At 40.6% G+C, this 24,408-nt stretch overlaps 1 protein-coding gene across 4 annotated transcripts; it reads left to right on the top strand.

The window, feature by feature from the left end:
- The first annotated feature begins 4,995 nt into the window (after window positions 1–4,995).
- Window positions 4,996–24,161, top strand: lcorl (ligand dependent nuclear receptor corepressor-like). 4 transcript variants are annotated; one of them, XM_027025305.3, is made up of 8 exons: window positions 4,996–5,355; window positions 7,003–7,068; window positions 7,323–7,402; window positions 9,859–9,991; window positions 10,452–10,667; window positions 11,141–11,222; window positions 16,976–21,399; window positions 22,606–24,161. In XM_027025305.3, the coding sequence occupies exons 1-8, from the start codon at window positions 5,259–5,261 to the stop codon at window positions 22,617–22,619; spliced, it is 5,112 nt and encodes a 1,703-aa protein (XP_026881106.2). In that variant the 5' UTR covers window positions 4,996–5,258; the 3' UTR covers window positions 22,620–24,161. The 4 variants fall into 4 exon arrangements, with proteins under 4 accessions (XP_026881106.2, XP_026881107.2, XP_035385639.1 ...); XM_027025306.3 differs by having other exon boundaries at window positions 4,998–5,355; window positions 11,144–11,222; XM_035529746.2 differs by lacking the exons at window positions 16,976–21,399; window positions 22,606–24,161 and adding an exon at window positions 11,961–16,767 and having other exon boundaries at window positions 5,017–5,355.
- Window positions 24,162–24,408: the final 247 nt, after the last annotated feature.

Raw genomic sequence — 24,408 nt, forward strand, 5'->3', positions numbered from 1 at the left:
CGTGACGAGGCGAGCGTTCCGTGACGATTCACAAATATTAGCCAACTAGTCCGTTCTTCCCTGTTAGCCATTCTAACTTAAAACATTGTGTGTAACTACCATTATTAACAATCATTATTGTTTGACCCATTCGTTTAGCAGACGTAAAAGTACACTGATACAGTTACGGGTATTCTTAGTTAGCTAACTAGTTAACTAATGCAATTAGTAGAAACTCTAGACAGCATTACGCTGGCAGAGAGATGTTTGCTGCCTTCCGTCTTTTTGCTCAGTGGAGAGTATTATGGATGGCTTGTAAGGAAGATCCGAAGAAAAACGTTCACTTAGAAAAAAAAAAAAAAGAATTAATAAGCGCTATGGTTTACTGAGGTGTTAGTTAGTATTTCTCTAAAACGTCAGGAGGTATAAATATGACAGATGCACAATCCAACATCACTATTCACAAAGTGAATACATATTTACAAATACCACACTGTCACCATGACATACGATTACTAACAACAGCGAATTAAAAGCAGCTTCTTTTTTGTTGCATATTTAGTAGCTAAATATACAACATCAAGGCCATCACAAACACTAGTTAGATTTCCTCCTAGCAAAGTTATGTGTGTACGCTGTTATATTTATATTTTTGTCGATGCATTTGATGGTGAGTGACACGTTGTCTTTTGAATAAATAAAAAAAACACTGATCAGTTGTCAGTTTGTACAACCTTTCTTCTCGAGGCATGACGCCAACTTATGTAATAATAATACATATATAGCTCGCTTGTCTGTACAGCTGTACAAATATTAAGCCTACATAGGTTGTCTGGAGATACAAACTAAACTACATGTAAGTACATATAATAAGTTTATATACTTACTCATTCAAATTAAAAACAAATGGCCTGATTAATTCTCGTTACTTTAGGAGTATTGAGATGTGCGTAAAGCTTGGGGAAATTATGTATTTACTTAGATTATAGCAAATGATTTGAATAAAACTTAGACACGAACTTGTTTTAAAATAAAACTTTGTTCAGCAATACACTTTTTAAGTAAACATTTGAATGCCCGTGTAGGCTAAAGCTTTGTGTGTGTTTTTATGCTGATATTTAATAATGCAATTTGTATCCTTAAAAACGGAATAGGGCTTTAATCAAAATTGTTTGGATGTCATAGTGTAATACAACCACAAGGTGGAAGTAATGCATAAAGTAACCATATTGAATACGCAATTCAAAATTATTGCATTTACTCCTGAACATATGTACACGTTTTCAGTGAATACAATAGACATTTTATGCGATGATTTAGAAGTAATTTTAAGTGATTTCTACAAATAGTACAAACAATACTATCTGGAACAAAATCTACTCATGCCCAATATTCTTGGAACATTATCATAAACAATTCATAATGGTTCATCTATGTTTTCAAACAAAAGTTCTTATGGGTGTTTTATCTTCTTTATATATATTTTGCTGGAACACTCAAATTGTAGTTTTCCTACTTCATTCGGTCGCCGTGCAGCTCTGTCTAATCAATCAATTAAAACTTAGTGCCTATAAATAAAAGAGCACCTGTGTCAGTGGTATGCCTGGCAGTGATATGCTTATGATGCATTGTTTGTCTCGGTTGTATTTTGCTATGAACAAAAATGTAAATGTAAATAATCTCACACAGCTTTAGTACTGAAACATGTACTTAAATACATACATCATCACTTTACAGCGTTATAACAGTTTAACGTATTTGCAGGTATATAGTACACCAACATAGGTGTATGCTGAGCTACGCATAATATACATACTATGCTGGAAAATTTGCATTTTTGAGAGATTTATTTGTGGTTCTGAAAAGATTTGGACGGAATGTCAAGGCTAAAACAGCCACGATTTTGGAGAGAGCTTAAGCGCAGTAAGAGGCTCCAGGGTAGTTGTAAGGTTTTCAGCACTAAAGCTGTCTGTGAGCCTGTATTGTGCAAAGCTATTAATAATGGGAAATATCGGTTTGAATAAGGTCTGGGCTGAAAATAGCAAACCCATCTTTTAAGCCTTGTTTGTCTTGCTTTGTCACTTTGATTTTTAACCCTGTAACCTTGGGATAATAATCACAACTGCCTTCTTGTACTAAATATGTGCACAAACACACACACACACACACACACACACACACACACACACACACACACATATATATATATATATATATATATATACTCACACCCAGGCACATTCTCCCTCTCTCTTTCTCTCTCTCTCTCACACACACACACACACACACACACACACAAGAAAAAAATACAGGACAGCTCCAGTGAGACCACTTTAATTGCTGCAGATATGGTTACCATAGAGATAAGGCACCAGAGATCAAAAGAATACTTCCTGAGGGAACTAATCTGTGTGCACGTGGGTGTGTGTGTGTGTGTGTGTGTGTGTGTGTGTGTGTGTGTGTTTGTGTGAGCGAGTGTGCTTCAAGAGAGAGAGAGGAAAGTAGTGATTATTACTCCAAGGTTACAGTGTAAGAGAGAAAGATTCCAACATACCTACAAGGAGGTTAACACTACCAGCAGATTTGTGGATGTTTTATCCCTTCCTTCTTTCCTGTCTTGTTAATTTATTGAAATGTGTGTGTGTGTGTGTGTGTGTGTGTGTGTGTGTGTGTGTGTGTGTGTGTGTGTCTCCTAAACCATAAAAAGGTGATAAAAATACATAATATAAAAATACAGACACACAAAGGTCTCCCATGCGTTTGCTTGCTCTTTGTCTTTCTCTCTCTGTCTCTGTTCCTCACCCTGTCTATCTGTCTATCTATCTCTCTCTCTCTCTCTCTCTCTCTCTCTCTCTCTCTCTGCCCCCCCCACCCCACCCCCTCACGTTCTTATTCACAGCCTGAACTAACGGCTGAACTAATTGATTGCTGGGATAAAGGTCCATGAGCAGTAACCCATAGAGAGGGAGATCTGTGATTCTCAGTTATGGCTTTTCCTGTGTGGGATTGCAGTACAGGGTAAATAGTACAGTACATAGTCTACACAATGAACACACTGTGCTCTCAAATAAAGCAATAAAACAATGAACACACACACGTACACACACACAGGCAGCCATGCACACACAAAACTGTTTTATAGTTTGGAGAAAGGGCCATTTTCTAGAACACTGAATGGAATGTAATCACCCATAGAAATAACTGGAGTGAGTCAAATGCAGAGAGAGATAGCACATGTTTGACTTGTTCTTTGCGAAAGGAAAAACATCCTAAAGAAGACACATATTTCATTATGCATTTTATATATATATTTATATATATGTATATAAACAGCAACTCAAGTCTTTGATCGCCTTAATGAATATTCAGCAGAACACTGACGAGCCTTGTAGATAAGACTCCTGGAGCCTTCTCAACCAACTATATTCAGCAAAACAAAAACAAGCATGCTTTCCACTTTGATCCTGGCCAGCTAACTCCCTTCATTCTCCCTTAGTGCGTGCATCTTAACCCCCCCCCCCCCCCCCCCAGTGCCAAACGCAGGCAGCAGCCCACGGCCCTATTAGGTGGCCATGTCAACAAGCCGAAGCAGACTGCTGTGCTCAGAGTGCTCCCGGTGCCCTGTGCTGACCCACTGCCCTCAGTATTGATTCCTAAAGAATAGGGTACTGACACAAGCCCTGGTAACGGAGTTGCTTTCATTTCAGTCGCTTCTTAATTTCAGTTTTATTTCGGGCATTTTAGTGCTAGCTTGCAAGTTACATGGGAAGACACTGGCTAAGCCCAACAGGTGCATCAGATTTTCTGATTCTAGGCTGCTTGGGCTGGCTTTATCTTGGTTATGCCATGCCCACTTAACAGTGCTGGACGTTTTGTATATGCTTTGGTAACTGAACAATATTAAAATTATTTAACATTTTTTTATTTAGCAAACTTTCTAGTTCCCTCACTCCACATATTCATCTGCTACTATTAATACAGCCAATCAGAAATGTGTATATTCCATGACTATATACTTATACAGCCTTTAGTTCTGACTGCATAATATGTTTGGTTGAACAGGGTTTTACCCAGTGTTGCTATATCTGATAATAGCGTGGCAATTTCATCATACCTGTATAAGTTCATGGACCATCAGTTGCTAAGTAACAACAATGGTTGCTGTGCTCTAACCTGCTGCTAACTACATTTTTGGTAATTGAATCTTGCAAAATTCAAAACATATTCAATACAGCATTCTTCCGTTTTGCTTTACTTTTTTATTTACTTTAACTACAGTATGAAACATTCAAGGTGACGTGTTATCATGAATTACATCGCGGTGATGATCTTTAGCACTTGCCTTCATCTCATAACAACGACCAAATTGCAGATGTGTTGTTATTACCAATAACTCTCTAACTCTTGTGTTCTGCTGTTGTAGCCCCAAGCCTTTTGTTTCTTTTGATTTGTTAAAGTTACACGCGCTGTAGACTTGCAATGAATGTGTATCTGAAAGTGTGCTGGAGGAAGTACTTTTGACACTTACATTGCAATAACACAAAGGCACCCACCACACACACATACCATAAAAACTAAAACAAACTAAACTGCACAACTGTATGTGTGACTTATGGAGAGTCAGAAATGGGAATTGCATTATAATGTATGCTGTTACTCTGTTAAGTTTTGGAAGTTAAGTTTTCTGGCTGTGTGTCAAGTTTGTCTGGGGCTAGGTTTTTTAAGCTGTTTCCTGTTTTAAGGCAAGAATAGTAAATGTAGATAAGACTTAAAGACGAGGTGATAAACGCTCTATCTACAGGTCGTTATGGCGCAATGCAAACAGACCAGTAACCACCCCAAAGGTTCAAGTCCAAACACATGCATTAGCTACACATCTGTCATGTTGTCTTAAGTAGGGGTGGGATCAGATGGTGAAAGTACAGAGGCTTATCATTAGTTTCATGTTCCAAAAATTATTCGGTCACCACGTATGCACTGTGGATTATTACCTATTCTATAAAAGACCGCTCCTGATAGCAAATAAACGGTTTAAATAGCATTTTATTTGTAGTCTGTGTCCCTCATTTAGCTGATCCCATTTTCCTTCGCAGTTACCTTATTTAATTGCATTGCGGCCAAACTGCACTCGACCGCGCTAATAGCGGTCGGCTTGTTCTGCACGAGGCCCCTCCCCGCAGAGCGCGACACGTGTCAATCACTCTGGCGCACGGCGTGGGTGACGTCGCGCGTGACGTCGGCTCCAGAGCAGGGGCGCGGGGGAAAGGTGGAGGGACGGAATGGCGACTCAGTGCCGTAGTTCAAAATGCACGGCGGAAAGAAGAGGCTTCCGCCGCGAACTCGACTCCTGGCGCTACAAGCTCATTCACTGCGTCGGTAAGAGCAGACATATCTAAGAGCGTTCGGGCTTTCGGTGAGTGGCTCCCGGTGCGAAGAGGTCGCAGTTACGGTTGAATCTTAATCGGCGGCGGCGGCGGCGGCGGCGGCGGCGGAGGGGGGTCGCTTATTTACCCGGTCTTAGTTAGCGCTGACGCTAGCTAGCAGGCTAACGAACGCTCGACAAGTTCAAAAATAACGGCAGCGTCTGTGTCCGTTGAGAAAGGAACCGGCTAAGCTAAGATAAGCTAAGCTAGCTAACCACCGAGCCAGTCCGTTGCTGGCTCCCATTTCCTTTGTCCTGAGTTGGAGATCCTCGATAAGTTAGCTTGCTATAGCTAGTTAGCTAGCTGGGTGCCTCGGCGATAAAGCTCGGAGACGTTAATCACTGTCGATTTTGCATTTAAGGTACAGTAGTTAGACAGCGACGTGTCGTGTCGTACTCCGCGATATCCAGGCGTCTAGTTAGTCTAACCGTTACATCCCCTTGGTCGTCGAGGCATTCCCATAGTAACTTGCTAGCTAAATGACTAATAGCGACATTTTTTGTGTCTGTGTTATGTTGTATGATCGTTGTCCGGATTTGTAAATGGAGAAAATATGTAATGGATGAAGTACGGTAACGTTAACCTACATGTAACGTTACGTTCAAGTGGCTGGGTAACAGCACTCCAGTGGCACTTGACCGGATTAGGGAGACGAGGTTTTAAATAAGCCTAACGCTAATCCTGTCGGATGTCCGTTTATTTACGTGACCAATTTTTGGTGTAACTTGGGCTCTGAACATTTTAAGACATATCTTACAAACTACGGCTAACGTACGTTATATTTAGACCAATTCGCCTGGAAAAATACAGTTTGGCGCTTTTCGCTGTATGTACGTTGTAGCTAGTTGTGTAAGATAGCTAACCTAGATAAGTTAGGATAAATAATCACGCCCTTAATGTTGAAAGGACGGTGTCCTTGGTTTTTGTCATGGTGATGGGTCGGGTCGGGAACTGCTCAATGGCTTTCACTGATATTTTTGTACGGTTGGTACTGATTTTCGCTTGCAGAGAGTGTGTTTTACCTACACTTACCGATTGTTATTGTCAGAAGCCTCTACGGGCTGTTGTGCCCACTGGTTGAATGCGGTCCCTGAGCGTACCCCTCCTCTCCCGGCTTTAACGCTTTCAGTATGCTGACTGATCTGATTGTCAGTAAAAACAATCCGATTCCGATAAATATTTAAGAAAATGTCTATTTATAATGTAAGTTAAACCTACAGGCTTATTCTTAAATGAAATTGATTAGTGCTTTGACCACATAACACTCCACTTGTAGCTAGTATTCTCTTAATTTGTAAAATATGTTTAGAGCCAAGGAACAAAGGCAGAGCAAGATATAACAAGGAGGAACCCTAAAAGAAAATTAATACATTTGGCTTGGAGCTCAGCCAAATGAAATTAATCTGCCACCAACATACATGCCACCTACACAGTCACAAAATATTTATACCACCCACATGGTAGGTTAGGTTTAGAGGTAATTGAATCCCTTTTGTTTGTCTTCACAGAACAGCATATGAGTCCAGTAAAGCCAGCCCTTTAAATGTGATTACCACTGTGAAGTGGTTTCTTTATGAGAGAGATTTTTATTTTGTCATAGGGTTTGAGAGTATACTGGAAGGCATCTATGGACCAAGACTGCTACAAGATCTCAATATATTTGATGGTAAGTTGTACCTAATGTATGTATTAGACAGGAGGATCCATATTCTATATTTAACATCTCAATAAGATACCAGTCTTCAAGACCTCAAAATAAGATTGAATAATTACTGTCTCAACAAATATCTTGAAGATTTAATAATTACAGTGTCACCAACATCTCTGCATAGAGTAGCTTCCCTGTTTAGCATTCTGCTTATGAGGAGTTTCCCTTTTTATGGACACTCTTAACAGCCAATACCATGCCTCTCCTCCCAGACTGTGAACCAGAAGACATTGCCGATTGGTCCACCGATGCACGCTGCTCCTTTTGTAACCTGCATCTAGAAAAGATAAGTGTAAGTCTGAATGTGAAACATATACTTCAGCACTTAAGCACACTGGCGAGCACACTGGATGCTTAGACACACTTAAGCAGAGTCAAGACTATGAGACAGTGTGATTTTCTAATATTTGCGATGACTGTAATAGATCTTTTACTCCACTGAAGTTCATGTCACATAATGAATTTATTAAACTGACCTTTTGATTTCCTGCTACATGGTGGTATGTGTTGCTATATTAATAACATTTTGCTCTTCATAGTGTTGCATTGAGATTAAGAGACTTTCAAGGTGATTTTCCCTCTACCAGCAAATGCAAGTTCGAAACGGTTATTCTTTTTCTGCCTAACGCATGCTGCTAGACAGCATAGATCGGAAGACCCTAGGAAGACATGCATTATGCTATTACATCAACAGGGGGTGAGGGGAAATGCGTTCCAGGTCTGCCTAATGGATCGAGTCCCCAGCGCTGCACACCAGGCTGCTGTTGTCTGCTTGATGCAGTACCTTATACTTTATTCTTCTGGGAGGAACAGTGGGTGTCAGCTCTGGCCATTGCGGTTAGAACTGTGCCCTTTTTAAAAGCTGCAGCCATTGCTATGACAGTTTATCAGAATATCGGGTGATGATATTGACTGGGCAGAGCTATTTCTGGTTAAGGGAAGAAACGGCAGTTGCTTGGTATAAATCGCTACATTATTTGATTGCTTGTGTTAGAATTGTTCTTAGGGCAAACAGTGGCATACAAGTACTGTGTCCATTCAGTGTCTCAAACTGACGCATAAAATGCATAGTTCTTTAGACGTTGCACTGGGCAAACTGGACAGAGCAGAGCCCTGTTCCCAAAACCATCCCAGCACAATAAAGCATTGTGTGCTGGCGAGGCCAGTGTCGCTTTGACAACTGGATCTACCATTTTAGAATGATTATTTTGCCTGGAAAAACAGACACAGAATGGGAACATTTGCGGAAGAGAGTTTTCTTGTGTTAGACAAACACAGGCGGCTCCCATTGGTACCATTGACTCCTGGAACTTTTTCACACTTTCATTTTCTCAGTGCGCAGTCAGACTTGAGCTGCTGATGTTGCATTTTAATTCCTTAAGGTGCAGCTCTTTCAATGCTCTATCCATGTGCAATAAAGAATTATGTGTCCGTGTGTTTTTTTGTTTGTTTGTTTGTTTTTGGGTTTTTGTTGTTGTTTTCAGTATCTAAAATTGGTAGGCAAATAAAGTTGTCTGCTTTAGGGATGGAGTGGTTACTGGTGTTAATGATTACTGTGCTTTAAAACCCAGTGGTGATACTGATTCAAATTGTAATAATTACGTTGTTTTGAAATAAGTTTTCTTTTAGAAATATATGTTCCCTATTAATATATGTACATGTGATGCATATGTTTTATACATGTGTACATTATACTATTGCTGTATTTCATGTTTATGTAGTCATAATTTGAGTAGATATAGTGTAGGCAATAATTTTATGTTTCTATACATGTAATTTGAGTAATTATTTATTACCTAGTAAAGATGTTTCCAGGGCTCATCAATCCATTAATATATTTGTTTTTAAGACCCCAGTATGCATTGGTGCATTTTATACTCTTTCAATATATTTTAACAGTACCACAAAACCAAAAGTCATGTTTTGGTTACTGATATTCCATTTGCAAATCTTCATACTATCCCTCCCTAAACACTATAGCAAGTTTACTACAACATAACTCCCTAGCTGTTTCCACCATTGCAGAGAAACATTTAGCATCAAGTTAATGTACTTAGTTCATGTTCACAAAAGAACAACCACATTACTGGTCCACCAGTGAATATGTAATGTTTCTCTGAATGTACACCTTGAACAAAGGTCAAAGAGATCCATACCTGCCATTTTACTGTTTTCTGAAATGGAGCAGCTATGTTTTGGCTGGAAATTAAACCAGACTTTTCACTGGCTTGCACTGCAAACTGAACAGACCCTTGTTTCTCTTTGTCCTTCGTTAAAAGCTTAAGATTTGTACAATTCACTAATCTATAAAATACACTAACAATGAATTGGTAGCTATTCTTGGACAGGGTTCTGCAGTGTAGACATTAAAGCTGGTTTTAACATGAGTCAGTTTACACTGTAGTTCAGGCGCCTGAGCTACATCAGCACAACGCTGCTCTGAAAAGGCTTGTGTAATGCAGAGGTTGGAAACTTACAGAGAGTGCGACACTTTTCATTCATCATAACAAACATTTTTACATCTTTGTTTTCAACTCTGAACATGGCTTCTCTGCTATTATTTGTTCGGTCCACCCAGGACTGCATTTGTTAGAAGCAGTGTGTTTTGTCATTTTTGAGTGCACAATATATCACTTGAGATGACCGTTAATCTACATCACTCTTGGGATATGTAGTCCAGTTCTCACTGTTAAACTGCCTTTGCCATTTAAAATAAACTCTGAACTGATGTTCCTGTTCCTCACACAGGACCACTTGCCCATCGTGGCCTCGCCAGGGTCGTCCCCTCCTGCAGAAACCCCCCCACCTCAGGGCCTGTCCACCTCAGACAAACTCCAGTGCCAAGCAGACCGATTTCTTCATGCGGTTTTTTGCAAAAAAGGTATTGCACAGCCTTTTCCTAAGGCTTCACCAAGAGTTGCAGTTGCATCTGATCAAGCACACTAAAATGGCACAAAACTCAACATGGAACGTGTGAGCTTTCTGTGGGCCTTGCAGTGAAGACCAGGCAAAGATGAGAACTGTTGATTAGAGCTACCTCTAGTGGAAGGGTTTTGCCATACCTTCTCTAATGTCAGCACAGGTGCACTTGAGCTGTTCTGGTGTGCAGCTGTAACAAAGAATTCCATTTTAAAAATGTATCTACCACACCACAGAAATGAATGATCAGATCTTTTCCCAGTTTTACTAAGCATCCCCGTGAGGCATTTTTGTTTGAAACCGCTATTTCAAGTAAGATGTTGGCAGATATTCTTCCCCAGAGTGCTTTGCTGAAGTGCTTTGTCTAAAATCATAGAGACTCTCAAAACCTGTGACATGCATCTCATCCTATTGTGACCCAGAGTTCCCTGAGAGTTGCGATCCCAGTATACCATTGGCAGCACAGGAGTTGATGCGCAAGATGATTCGCCAGTTTGCCATCGAGTTTGCCAGCAAAAGTCAGGCATTTCTGGGCCGTGACAGCCTGCGTGCCGGTTCTGCAGAACTCCCTAAACTTGCGGACCCTGACGGGCCGCTGGACCTCAGAGTGAGCCGCACTGCCGACTGCTCTCCACAAGGTGAGCGCCACTCACCCCCAACAGCCAGGGGCGGCTGCAGAGGCTTGAGTCCTCATACATGGGGACATATTTTAGGAATTTAAATAACTACTCACATTAGTATATACACTACCGTGACAAAAGGTAGGACTCCCAAGAAATTAGTTTAAAGCTATCTATCACGATGGTGAGTGTTAGCTTGTGCTGTTATATCCATCTTATAAGTTATCAAAAATATTTTGGAAACACACATTTTTATTCTAATATTTATTTTTTATTGGTGTACATTTGTGTCATAATAATCACTTGCTTTGCAGGTGTAAGACTTGCACTGCGCTAAACTACATAATCTAACCCAAGACCACAATATGGTGTATTTTATGAGATTGTGTTACATTTCTGAAATGTTCTTTTTTTTTTTTTTTTTTTTTTTTTTCTTCTTTCTTTCTTTCTTTCTTTCTTTCTTTCTTTCTTCCTAAATGGACCTATTTAAGCAGAAGGTGTCCTGGACCTATCAAAGAAAAACGTGCCATCACTGAAGGTGCTTAATGTGCACAATCATCAGAAGGGTTCAGGGTAGGTACTTCCACCGTTATATTAACTGTGCTCTTTTCTTCTGTATTTCCTTCCTGTGTTGGGGCATAGTGTGTAAATTGTCTGCATTGGTTACCACATTGTAAAACCATGTTAAGTGCTTGCACGCGACATTGTTATGCACTTTGATGAAACCCTGAATGTCTAGTAATTGGGTCTGTGTTAATTTATATTAGAGGACAAATTGTTCTCACATTTTTGCATGGTGTTACTGTAGATTTTAGTGGCTGTTTTGTTGCACTGCCAAAGGGGTTGACTCTTTTTCTAACTTGTTGGAAGGTAACGTCACATTTGCCAGCAGTCAGGGGCTTCACCTGTTCCTCTGTACAGCCTGTATTTACTTACTTATTTGTTTGTTTGTTTGTTTTATATACTGATTTATTTATGCATTATTATTTTCACACAAAGATAAGTAGGCATCATATCCAAGAAACGCTAAAATGCAACTGCATTGCAAAGATACTGGAAGTGCTACTGTAGACGTATGTGTTTCTCCACGTTTGACGAGAGACTGTCCTTCCAAGAAGTATCCTTGCAACCTAAGGCCAAAAGCAGACAAATGTTTAACCCCCCAACTCAGAGGCTTTGTGTTAAACAGACAAGTGAGAAGCGAGTGATGTTACCCAAAGACAAGGCAGTAAAGGAGTGGACCCTGAGTGCTTCCCTGTCATTCGTCCGCTCACCCGTTCGTTTCTCATCCTCCCACCCACCTCCCCTTAGGAGACCAATCAGAGAGGACTGTTTGGATCGCAGCTCTGAGTTTGCAGAAGGTTTGCTCTCTAAAGCATTGAAAGACATTCGGTCTGGTTCACTGGATATTCACAAAGCTGCCATACTATACGGGATACCTCAGAAAACCTTACAGCTCCAGACAGAGGCCTTACTGCAGCGCCAGAGGTCCGCTGGGTTGCCACGGCTACCCAATGGTGAGAACGGTGTGAACCCAGAGGCCGTGTGCCAGGCGGGTGAGACGCAGCTGGTCCTGCAGAAGGTGGCGGCCTGGGCTCGCTCCCAGTCTGACCTCCCCGCTTTTCCGCCGGTGGAGAGCACCGAGGCCTCCTCGTACCTCCATCGACTGACCCTGCAAAGGGTGTCGCAGCTGCGCGAGCGCAGTGACAGGCCGCTCTCCAAGCCGAGCACGCCCACCCCCCCGCAGAGTCCCGCGGCGGGCGCAGCGGCGCACATCCGGATCCCGCAGGTGCGGGCCAGCGGCGCCCAGCCAAAGCCTCCGTTGGAGCTGGCTGGGCTGGACGCGGCATACCAGGCCAGCCGGAGCCTGGATTCCACCACCGCCCTCCACAAGCTGAAGACCATCCTGCCCAAGCAGGGCCTGGCCGAGGGCCCGTCGGGGCTGGAGGTTCGGCTCCTACAGGGGGACGTCCCTCCGCTGTGCGTGGGCGGGAAGAACGGCGTGGTGGGCGGCAGTGCCACGGCAACCACGGACGACTGTGGCGAGGACGGAGAGCGGCGGGACAAGCAACCGCGCAAGAAACGTGGCCGCTACCGGCAGTACGACCACGACATCCTGGAGGAAGCTATCGCCATGGTGATGGGTGGGAAAATGAGCGTCTCTAAAGCTCAGGGTATCTATGGAGTTCCGCACAGCACCCTGGAGTATAAGGTGAAAGAACGCATGGGCACACTGAAGACCCCGCCCAAAAAGAAGCTCCGCCTCACTGAAGCAGGAACCTCAGGCTCTATCAATTCAGGGAGAACAACAAATGCCTCAACAACTGCTTACAAACGGTTCTAAAACACAACACCTCAGCTACTGCCTACAAACGGTTTTAACAAACAAAAGCCTCAGCTACTGCATACAAAAGGATTAAACACCAGTCAGGATGTCTTCTGACTTGAAACATAAACTTGAAATCTCAAATCCTCATCCACACGTTTCAATACATTTCAGAGAACTCACAAAACATGCCTTTAAAAAAAAAAAAAAAAAAAAAAAAAAAAGTCTATTCAGGGGTTTCACTGTGGATATCTATTTAATATATAAATATATATATATATATATATATATATTTAAAGATAATATACTGTAAAGCACTGTTGATTTTTAAGTTAAATACACTTTTAAAATTAAGAACTTATTCAGGTTTGATTTATACCTAAGGTAATCTGCTCTTAATGATTGTTCTACACACTTATGGAAATGACCACTGTTGGTCACAGATGGTTTGCCATCACCCCACAAAGTAAAAAGAAATTGTATCTGCAACATTTTTAATACAATTAACTTTGTCAACTCTTACTGCAGTGGAAAGGTATAACTGCAAACTTTCATCATAGCTAAGGAATCCCACATCTTATAAGAGCTAATGTATAAATTTAATTAGTTGAACAATTCTTACTAATCTGTATGACCGTTTACATTATTAGTAACTTGGTGAAAAGAATCACTCGTGTTTAAGGTTTCTAATTAAAGGTGGGAACACTGGACTTTTTCCCAGTTAAGGTCCCCGTTTGTCAAACTGGGGTTGGGGTTACCTGTGGCTTATTAATTTTTTTAGCCTCTAGCCTAAAACAAATAGTTAAAATGTTTTGCCAGGTTTTTTTTTGTTTTTGGTTTTTTTTTTAACTAAAATGATTTTGGATAAGATGGAATGCAGTGTGATGCATGTCAAAAATGCACAGGACAAAAGCTTGATAGTTCCAGTGAATGTGTCTCATTTTGACATTTTTTAAATAAAATATTAGGTTTTCTTTCAGCACTCAAAACGGTCGTAAAACCTCATTGAAAATACTTTTCTCTGCTGCTTCGAGATATGATCTGTATGTTATTAATTTTCCAGTATATCACAAAGGCACCGGTGTGTTTATCTGTCTGCTGTAACCAAAATAACAGTTCAGGGTTATATTACAACCTAATTACACTCCAGATAAAGCTGGGTTAGTAATGTCCGAGGCCTCGTCCTATATGATATTTCCACAACAGCTATGAGCAGGGTCCTGTGGACCCGAGCTCGGGGGCGTCTCGCTCCTCTGTGTACAGGACTCAAGGCCTAGCGAGGCAGAGCTGCTCCAGGTAGAGAGGGCTCTTCCTCTCAGATGTGTGCTAATGGCCTTAGGTCTGGGTTCTTGTGCCCAGTGTGGCTTTGTTCTTGTTCTTAAAATTTTCTTTCCCCATAACTTTCCACTACTGAAGGCACAAATACTAATACAACATAATACACTTTGTTGTGATCTATGTACTGCTAATGCAATGGAAAATCGTGGGCGTTTGTTTTTTTGTTGTTGTTTTCTTTTTTTCTTATTTTCCTTTCTTAAATCCTTATTAGCATGGACCTGTTTTAGTAAGTTGTGAAACTATAAATGAAGAATAGGAGTTGGTTGCACTTTACAATAAGATGCACATTGACCTGTGTGTTTGTAATGTCCTAAACCTAATGATTATTGCAGTGCATATATTGCATAACGTAATGAAAACATGGCCATTTTGCAGTGGTTGTGTGCTCATTGTTGATAGCCACAGGTACATGCAGCTGCTTATAAAGTGTAGCCCAAGAAGTAAATGTGAATTTTGTGATTGAAGCTTCATAAATATAAGCATTTCTACATGCAATGTTAATGTTGTAGTCTTTGTGTTGTGAAAATTCTGTATGTGGTATAACTGTTAATGTTATAAAAAAAAAAAAAAAAAGATTTTTTAAGAAGAGATTCTTGGTGAAAAGCATTTTGCCCTATAAGCCACTGAATGTTCCTTACAACTTGTTAACTTGCACAGTGCCTGTTTTTACAACTACTACTCATCTCAAAGTGGTTCTGTTTGTTTTTGATTTGTTTTTCTTTCCTTCAGGAAGTTAACACTTTTCTAAAAGATATTGTTACCATTTTTTATTACTGTTAATTTTCTTGGGGATGTACACATTATTCTGCAGGCACAACCTTTGATTTGATGTAAGGGCAGTCCCACCAGTGTTTCATGGACGTTTTCTTACCTTTAGTGGACTTTTTATAGGTGAATCCATTTCTCGGGTCTCCCAGCGTATGGGAGTCTTGCATACTGGAAAAGCTTAAATGTGATTGTGATCCTATGCTGAAAGAACAGTCCGGTCAGGTGGAGAAGGCAAACAAATCTGATTACAGCATTACTGCCTTCTGCCTGGGATCAAATTATGACAGACAGCTGTTTTCAACACATGAATTAGTTCTTTCCAAGTCTGGTTTGAAATGCATTCATGTATCAAGGCAGTCATTTCAGCAAATGATTTTAGCAGATCAAAAAAAATCAGGTAAAGAAAGCCAAATTTGACAGATTGAGTTTGGTGTCTTAATGTAGCCATAGAGTATCCTCAGGGTAAGAATTCAATAAGGAAAGAAAAAGGTGTTGTTGGGGGGTGGGTGGGTGGGGGGGGGTTGAAATCATGTTGATAAAAAGAGAGAAACTGTTAATGGTGTAACTGCCCTTTTTTTACTGTAGTCTCTGTAGTGATGGGTCGAGAGGGTCCTGTCTCACATCCAAAAGTTTCACACAGTCTCTTCTGTACATTGTTACATTCTGTGAAAACTGTAAAAACCACAAATAGGCTGAATGTTTAAATCCCGCACAGTTTTTAAGCTATTTCCGGCCACACTCTTAAAAGTGATCATGATCCCATTAAAACTATTTGCTGGGCTCAGCAGGAGCAGCAGGTCTTGCAGCCTTTTCAAGGCTCTGTTCAGCATGTCCAGAAGCTGTTGCAAGTCCTATTAGATTAATTGCAATCAGTTATTTTCAGTTATTTATGCATACATCAGTTGCACTAAGAATGATGAATCAGTTTTTCTTCTGAAGATTTGATCTGAATGGTTTTGTGTTGTACACAGGTATATTTCTTTGTGATAAGAACCACACAAAGGCTTGTTTGTATTGGAGCACTTTGCTCTCATACATTTTAAATGTGAAATGTGTTTTACTATAATTGCATGCTATATTGTTCCTCTGGATAAGGATTTCTATACCCTTATGATTAGCCCATATCGCTTTATTTATTTATTTATTTATTTTCTTCCAGTTTTTTCTTCCCCTATCCCTCACCTAAAAAAGGGCTTTTCTTGGCCAGAGGCCACTAAAACACTCCAGCGTTTTAATCTTTTAATCTGATTTAAAAGATTGCTTAATACTTACTTTGGATTGAATTATTGATGTTACTTGTATAATGTTTCATTTATATATAATCCTTTCATTTGTTATTTATTTTAAAGGCTAACAAAAGTAATTTAAGCTTACAAACAATTAATTAAAATTAGGCTCTTAGGAGCAAAAATGTAACATTTACATTTTATCTAAAATCCTCTAGACAAATTTGTCCTCCCATGTTTTACATGTTTTGTTTAACTATGACAAAGTATTGCCTGCGAAAATACCCTGGCTTGTGATTTTAAATCGACACCTAGAGAGGCAGATGGTTCGATTGGTTAACAAATTGAATGGAGGCTTTGTATAAATAGTTTCCTTGAGTGTGAGCGTTGCTACAATCGTCATCCTCTGCCTTCTACAAGTTGTCAATAAAAAGAATTGTCAAATGAGGGTTGTTCATAATTCTTATGTGTTATGTTGTATTGTTTCATAGTGTCATTTTTCATTTTTCAAGAGATGGAATGCTTGGCCACAGAATGACATGCTCTGTTCATCTGCGCGTAACATATGACTGCAATTTACAGTTAAAAAAAAAACTGCTGGTCCTTTTGACTGTCAGTGTTCTCTGTGAGTAAGCTGAATAACAGTTTTTCCCCGTTTATCTATATAGCTCTTTGAGGCCCATGGATGAAGACCAGTGCAGACAGGGAGGAGACAATGAGGCATCAGAGGACTGTCGAGGTACAGTGTTGGAGAGGGTCTTGTCCTCACTGTGCTCCTACCACAGAATCCTGTTCTACCACATGCTACAGGACATACGGGAGGATCACAGAGAGTCTTTGGCACTGAGGGATGCTCACAGGCGGCTGTCTAAAACCGAACCTCACTGTTGTCATACAGGAAGGAAACCACCCGACGAAACATCGATGTGCCCAGCTGGCAGTACTTGTGCTGCCTGTTTGACCACATGTAGACTTAGAACATGTGCAGTTACCTCTGTTTGTGTCTGTATGAAGACCCTCACTGGCCTGGCCTGCCAGAATGTAGCTCTAGGATGTGTTGGTAAAGTCATCTGTCCGAGCTGCACTGTTTGCTTTGCTCATCATAAAATCCTTGCATGCCAACACCAGCACAATGGAGATGACGCGGACAATACACATGCAGGCAAAAAACGAAGTGTCATCCAACCCCCTGGTCATCTTTCTCAAGATGCTTGTGCAGGTTGCCGCAGTCCCTCCCCACCACCACTCTCACCAGTTCCAATTGATGCCGACTTTAAAATGAGTGAGAAGAACATGGGCTGCTGTGGTCAAGAGCGAAGCACACCGCCTCCCCCGCTCCTACCTCACAGAACAGAGACTGAAGTTCAGCACTCCCGCACTGTTCCTGGCGGGGCAACTTGTCCTCCCGTAGTTAAAGAGGGTCTGACGTCTGAGGCGTATGCCAAGACGGAAAAAGAAAATGGAGATCAGTGTGGATCTCTTATGGGGGAGTTCATGGATAAATTTACTGAAAAGCTAAAGGTTATCCAACCGACCCCAAGCTCACAAGTAGTTCAAAACTCAAAAGTATGCGATGATGCACACTTGACAGAGATTATAACCACTGTACTACACAACAGCAGTAACAAAGAGTACAACTTGACGGAGCTGTTGGAACAGCACGTGACCACGGAGCAACGGTCCCCTCAGACACGTTCTCGCAGGAGACAGGAGGTCTTGGTAACTGTGAGCAAGTCTAATGTCCCAGCCTCATGTAGGGAGCTTACATGGCTTGACCATCCTGTCTGCAGAAGCAAGCTAGTGCATGAAAGAAGCAATTATCCAAAGAATATTAAATCTGATCTTCCTTCCACGTCGTCTGTTGTAGAGCAGTCCAGTGTCCCAGAACAAACATCCAAGATGGCGGAAATGGTGCCAACACAAGACCTCTCAGTCTCTCAGAACTCCAGTTCTGACAGTTCACGACCTATTTCTAACGTAAATTGCGAAAGCCCAAGTCAAGAGGAGGAAGAAAAACCACTACAAACTGCTAATCAACGAGAACTTTTACCTCTCAGTAAAACAGACTGTGTTTGTCATGAAAAGACAATAGCAGAGGCCTTCCAAGGTAAAATTAAAGCATTAAAAAAAAAGGGCAAAGTTGGAAGATCCAGGCGAAATATTGTCCCCCCACAACGTTTCTCATCCTATGTTACAGAACCCAGGAAGATGTACTATGCTGCCTGCTTTTCTGAGAGCATATTCAACAGACGCACTCCCAAGGTTAAGGCTACAAGCAAATATGGCTCCCCCGAAGGGGAGTATCATACATACACTGAAACTGGTACTGAACATCCAGTCAAAACTGAAGGTCAAGATCATATACTGCATCCACAGAGACAAGAAAAGAATACATTTACTGTTTCACTAGAGAAAATGGGCGAAGATCAAATTGGTGGAAACTCCTGTCTTAAACGGAGTCCGAGAACCATGAAAAAAAGTAATGAGAATTCCACATCCCCATCAAAAAGGTTGAAATGTGGACTGGAATCTCAAAGTGCTGAGTTAACCCTCTGCCAGTCTGTTGATACTGATGACTGTAAAGACACTAGGAAATCAAGCATCAAGTACAGTAGTCCTATCAAGTTGATGCTGGTGTCTCCTGTGAAGGGTGAGGATGGGATTAAATACACACTCAAAGCTGCAGATTCTTCCTCGTATTCTCACGGAGAAATGTTTGATCCTTGTGTAGAAGCTTCGTGGGCAGGTAATGCAGTAAAAGACCTGAATGAATATTTACGAACAGATTCGGTGGAGAGTGCTGAATTTGAGAGTATCAGCAGCAAGTTGCCAAAAGAAACTGAATCCTGTGATGAAGCAGATTTGGATAACCATGCAAATGGCAGTGGCGAGACCTTTCCGGCAACGCGTGAAACAACCCCCGTTAAGAGACGTCCTGGACGCCCTAAAAAATTAGGGCCACAAATTGAAAAAGCAGTGAAGCGTCCTATTGGCAGGCCCCCTAAACCCAAAGCTGGAGAAATAAGTAGCTTAAATGGTAAAAATGTTGTGAATCAGAGAGCCAATGACATATCTAGTGAAGAAGATGGTAACAAAAATCTGAAAATCACAATTATGTATGGGAGATCAAGAAAAGCAAGGAGAGTTGTATCTGAGGACTTTGGACATCTTTCCACAGAGCAGCATTTGTATGAAGGGGACACCAACAGTACAAATAAGACATATTCTCGATGGATGAATACCAGTGGAAATTCTGTACTTGCAGCCAAAGATCAGTTAGAGGATCTAAATTTTGTGACACCTTGCCTTGAAGATAAAGGGATTATCCGTTCAAGCAGTAACATCAAATGTCAAAAGCAGAATGATATGGCAGTGACTAGGAAACCAGGCCGACCACCTAAGGTCAAGATTTCCGGAATTTCTGTCACTGTTACCACAGTATCGCCAAGGCAACGTAAAATCCACATGAGAAGAGACATGAAAGAGTCACCTCTGCAGCGAAGGTTTCTTGCAATGGAATGTGAATCATCCAAAGAGCAGAAGACAATCAACCAACAACCAGATGATATTCTGAGATCTGAGATGGATACCATGAAACAAGACACTGAACAGTCCCAGGTTTCATTGGCCCCTGTTAGACATTCTGTAAGGGAGCGAAAACCTTCCATTCATCTACTGCACTCAGTTGCTACCGCCAGATCCTTTAGTCGTAGCAATGCACTGGTTCAAAGATCACACAAGCTGCTTATGAACAGTGCTAACATTAAGACCAGGTACCTGATGCAGTGTGGACCTAAGGTAGCCAGTAACAATGCACTTTCCAATAAGAGAAGCACCCTTAGCTGCATGCAAGATGTTGTCCGTTTTTCGGGAATTTCGGTGGACTCTATTTTTGCATCAAATGAAAGCCTGAAGTGGTGGCCCATCTCTGCATCGCCTGAGACCTTAAATGAGGAGTTATCTAGGAGGATAAAGTTGATGTCTGATACATGGGTGTCTGATGCCTTGGAGGCAAACACATCAGAAGACACTAAAATGAACCAGATGTCAAAACCCTGTGAAAAAATCACTAGTTCTGCAGAGAGTTCGTCATCTGCAGTCAAAATGCTTTTTGAGAAAAACTACAGTATGGAGAAGTTGTGCTCCTGGTTTATGCAGACCACAGAGACTCAGTCCCTTGCTATTGTGAAGAAAGTCAGTGCAAGAAATCGATATGAGGCCTTTCATTATAACCCTATCAGACCCACTTGCAGTGTGAACGTTTGCCGTAGTCCACAAGCTGAACGGCTCAGGAAACACGTGAAGAAATTTGCAAAAGTTGTCCCAAAGAGTCCAGCGATGTATCAGCGAGCAGAGATGTACAACACAAGGAGGTCTTTGGCCAAAACCTACCCATTTACCCCATCAAAGGCTGTCTTAATACCTGGTGAGAAGCAGAAAACCTCCAGGTCTTGTGGAACATGGCATGTCTACCAAACAGCTTTGCTCAGAGCAAGAATGAAGTTCAAAACCAGGGCAAAGAAAATTTTGACAAACAAGGTAGAAGACAAAGTCCATAGGAACCAGATAGGGTCTAGCATTCAGAAAACAAGTGTATTGAAGGAACTTCTTACCTCGTTAAATGAAAAGCAAGATGCATCAAAGTTCACAGAAAGCAAATCTATTGAGGTCAAAGCGTCCGAGAAAACTATGGATATTGCTGCCATTTCCAGGGAGCAGAGAATAAGCTCTAAAGCCTGGAGTCCAGAAACACTGAAAGAGTGCAGGGTGTTTCTGAAAAAGATAAACTCTCCAAACACAAAATTAATGACTGAAGAATGTAACATTTGCACAGTGAAATTCAATATATCGCCTGCTGGGTGTGAAATCGCTATGGAACAAGAGGAGAAAAAGAGCGACGAAGTGGTTAAGTTTGAGAAGACATGTAGTTCTTCACGAAAGCCACCTTCTTCCGCAATGAACCAGTCCACGGTGAACAAGCTGGGCAGGAAGCGTGGAAGCTGCCGTGGGGAGTCACCCCCAGCAAAACTGGCAAGACAATCGAGGAGCAGCAGAGGCGTTCTGGGAGCAAGGTGGTGTGACTTTGTACTTGGTAAGTATGTTCTGCATCATACAAAAACAAAACTTTATCGCACATACATAAATATTCATTGTTATTTTTGAAGTGGGATGGTCACACTTTTAAGTGTGAAATGCTATTACTAAACAAAATACACAAGAAGCTCCCAATATTGCTAAACATGGAGCTAAACATTTTTAAAGGTTTTAAACTATATCAGCACTCTCATCTGCTAACAAATCCAGCTGTTTTATTGAGGTGCTCTTTGTTTCTGACATTCAGAAGTCAGATTGGATTTGTAGGTAAACCTTCCAAGAAAGTAGTGCTGCGCATTACAAACATTTCTGTTTAATTAGTCTGATTTAATTCCCAGTCCAGTCTGATTTAATACCTAATCAAGTGAAATTGTGCAAGCTACAGTATTGTTTTATGCTATGACAGTACATTTTTATAACTTAAGACTACATTTTGTGTGGAACAAAAGCTAAAACTACATTTGCTCTTAATTCAATTTAACTGTTAATTATGCATCCTATGTAACCACATTATATGTGAACTTGAAAATCAAACGATAAACAGAATCATGGGAACTGCAAGACAGGCATGGCAAGATAAGTTACCTTTTTCCTTGATAGCATTTAGTTACACTGGGCTAATCAAAGCTAGTTTTTGGCAAGAGACTTGCAAGGAAGTAGAAATGCAGTGGTAGGGAATTTTGGGGGACAGTTTAGTTTTCAAACTGCCCAAAGGTCATGTAGATAGTTAGGTTCAAACTGAGATTAATGAATGAAATGAATCAAAAGTGAATGAGATTGAGGAAAATCGTTGGATAGCTGGATACCTTGCTTGAAATCTGCACTCGTACATGGTGCAGCTGTGCTGTATTGGGAAAGCATGGACAGGGCTCTTCCAGCATATAAGGACCTTGTCACATGTACAGGTAAAGAGTGAACTACAACCTAAATAATGTGAAAGGCATCACAGAAAACGTCTTGCTTTTGGTTGATTAAAAAAAAAGAAAATACATTTTCTATAAAAAGTAATGTTCTTATCTAGGTACGGGTTGCTTTGTGAGTTCTCATTTTTCTCTGAAATATTCATGGAATCATTGTGTCAGAATACACAATGTAAGAATCATCTTTTCTTCTTAAAAAGTGACCATCCCCCTTTAGTTGTTTCTAATATTTTGTTGTCTTTCACATGAAGTGTAATTTTATCCTGCAACATTCTTATTTACAGGACCATCCAAATAGTCGGAATCTGTTCATTCTCAGCAGGACATTATGTAGTACTGAGATATTTGGTGCCTTTAATGATGGTCTGGCTGAATAACAAGAGCATTAGGATCTGCACGCAACCTCAGCAAGCATCATGTAGCAAAAAACTTGAAAGAGAACTTGCACTATTTAAACTCATTTTCATTTTGTCTGAAAGCATACCCATTGTTTTCACATTTTTAAAGCTCCTCTCTTTATTCTGAATTTGCCAGCCTAATACTGAAGTACATAAGTATTGTCTTTTGTTAACCGATACACTGTAGCTACATTCGAAATCAAATATCAAATAATTACCATGGAAACAATGTTTAAATTATGTTCCACCCCATCCCCACCTTTTCTCCCTAATGTTTGTGAAATGTTCTTTGGTTCTGAATGCTCTTCCTGTAGGTAACTGCTGGAGAACCATCCAATTCTCAGATTACTAATTTATGAACCTACAATGCTACAATCTCTTAATTCAGAGATTTCATTTATCCTAATTTTATCCTAATGCAATATTCCTTGCAGATCTATAGATTTTGAAGAGCTATAGATGCAAAACATGCTGGTTACCCATCAATATGTTCTCAAAGGATTATAGTGAAACAGTGGCTGGCCTTGTCATCCTGTGTAGCAGAAACATACCTCCTGTTCTCGTTTTCCTGTTCTTGTTCTCTTGTATTGTTTGTGAAATTCTCATTCAGTTTATGATCAGACTGTTACATGGAAATTCCTCTCGAAAGCATTAACCCAAGTTTCTGTTGTTGCACTACAAAACTTAAATGTTACCTTTTATAATTATTTTAAAGTTGTAGGCTGCCACCGTTGTAATGTACATATATAAGTATCTCTTTGGTGCAATGTTTTACCTTATTAAGCAGGTGGTAAGATTTTATTTTTTAACATTTTATTAAAAGCTTTTAGGTCATTACCAAACCAACTTTTCCTCTTCCCTTCATGAAATAAAGAAGCTTTATGTTTAGATACAAATCCTTGGCCGTGCTATCTGCAATGCAGTACGTGTTTCCTGCACTCCACTAGAAATGCATGATGGCCTCACTTCAGATTGGTATCAGAATCCTCTAGGAACCAGAGTTCTATCTTATCCAGGGCCCCAGCTGATTTTTTTTTTTTTAATCAGATTTATTAACCCCATGTGCATAAATCTAGTCCCACTCTGAAAGGATATCATGCAATTCCTGTGCCCTGATGGCTACAGTTTCAACTGCTGTTGTTGCGTTACTGGTTGTAGCATCCCATTATTCTTGCAACGTCAAAATTTAGTACAGCGCCCCATCCCCACTCTCATACCTGCTTTACGCAGGCTTGCGCTGGAAAAAATTAGGTCTTTTACAATCTGGATCATCTCTTAATACAGTAAGTTATACCATAATTCTGGGGTGTTTGGACATGGCTGGAACTAAAACCCTGTCCAAATGTTGTTTGGTGCTGTCCTGTACATAGAATTTTTTTTCCTTTTTTTTAATTTCGGTTATGTATGTTTTTTGTCCATAGAACAATAAAGGATCTTCCAAATGTATTGTCCTTTTTTCCCCCTCCATGGGACAGATTTTTAAAAATCACGAAATCTAAACTTCTTATATGAATTGTCCACTGCTAATATGGCAAGCTACTGGCATGCGTGATTAATCTTTCTGTTTAATGGTAATTAAGAAGTAATATCTCAAGTTATGATTGTTTATTGGCAAACATAGATCAGATCTATGGGCTGATCGTAGTGGGGCAGTTTTGGTAAATAATACTCTGCAAATTTTATTTAGCA

The sequence above is a fragment of the Electrophorus electricus genome, chromosome 5, assembly GCF_041902795.1.
Source record: "Electrophorus electricus isolate QZ-2024a chromosome 5, ASM4190279v1, whole genome shotgun sequence".
Classification (NCBI taxonomy): Eukaryota; Metazoa; Chordata; class Actinopteri; order Gymnotiformes; family Gymnotidae; genus Electrophorus; species Electrophorus electricus.

What these genes read in the sequence shown, in the direction of transcription:
- lcorl (XM_027025305.3), top strand. Translation starts at nt 5,259, where the DNA reads ATGGCGACTCAGTGCCGTAGTTCAAAATGCACGGCGGAAAGAAGAGGC. An exon ending in TGCATCTAGAAAAGATAAGT is followed by an intron (nt 7,403 to 9,858) that starts GTAAGTCTGAAT and finishes TTCCTCACACAG; the next exon opens with GACCACTTGCCCATCGTGGC. An exon ending in TGCCGACTGCTCTCCACAAG is followed by an intron (nt 10,668 to 11,140) that starts GTGAGCGCCACT and finishes GACCTATTTAAG; the next exon opens with CAGAAGGTGTCCTGGACCTA.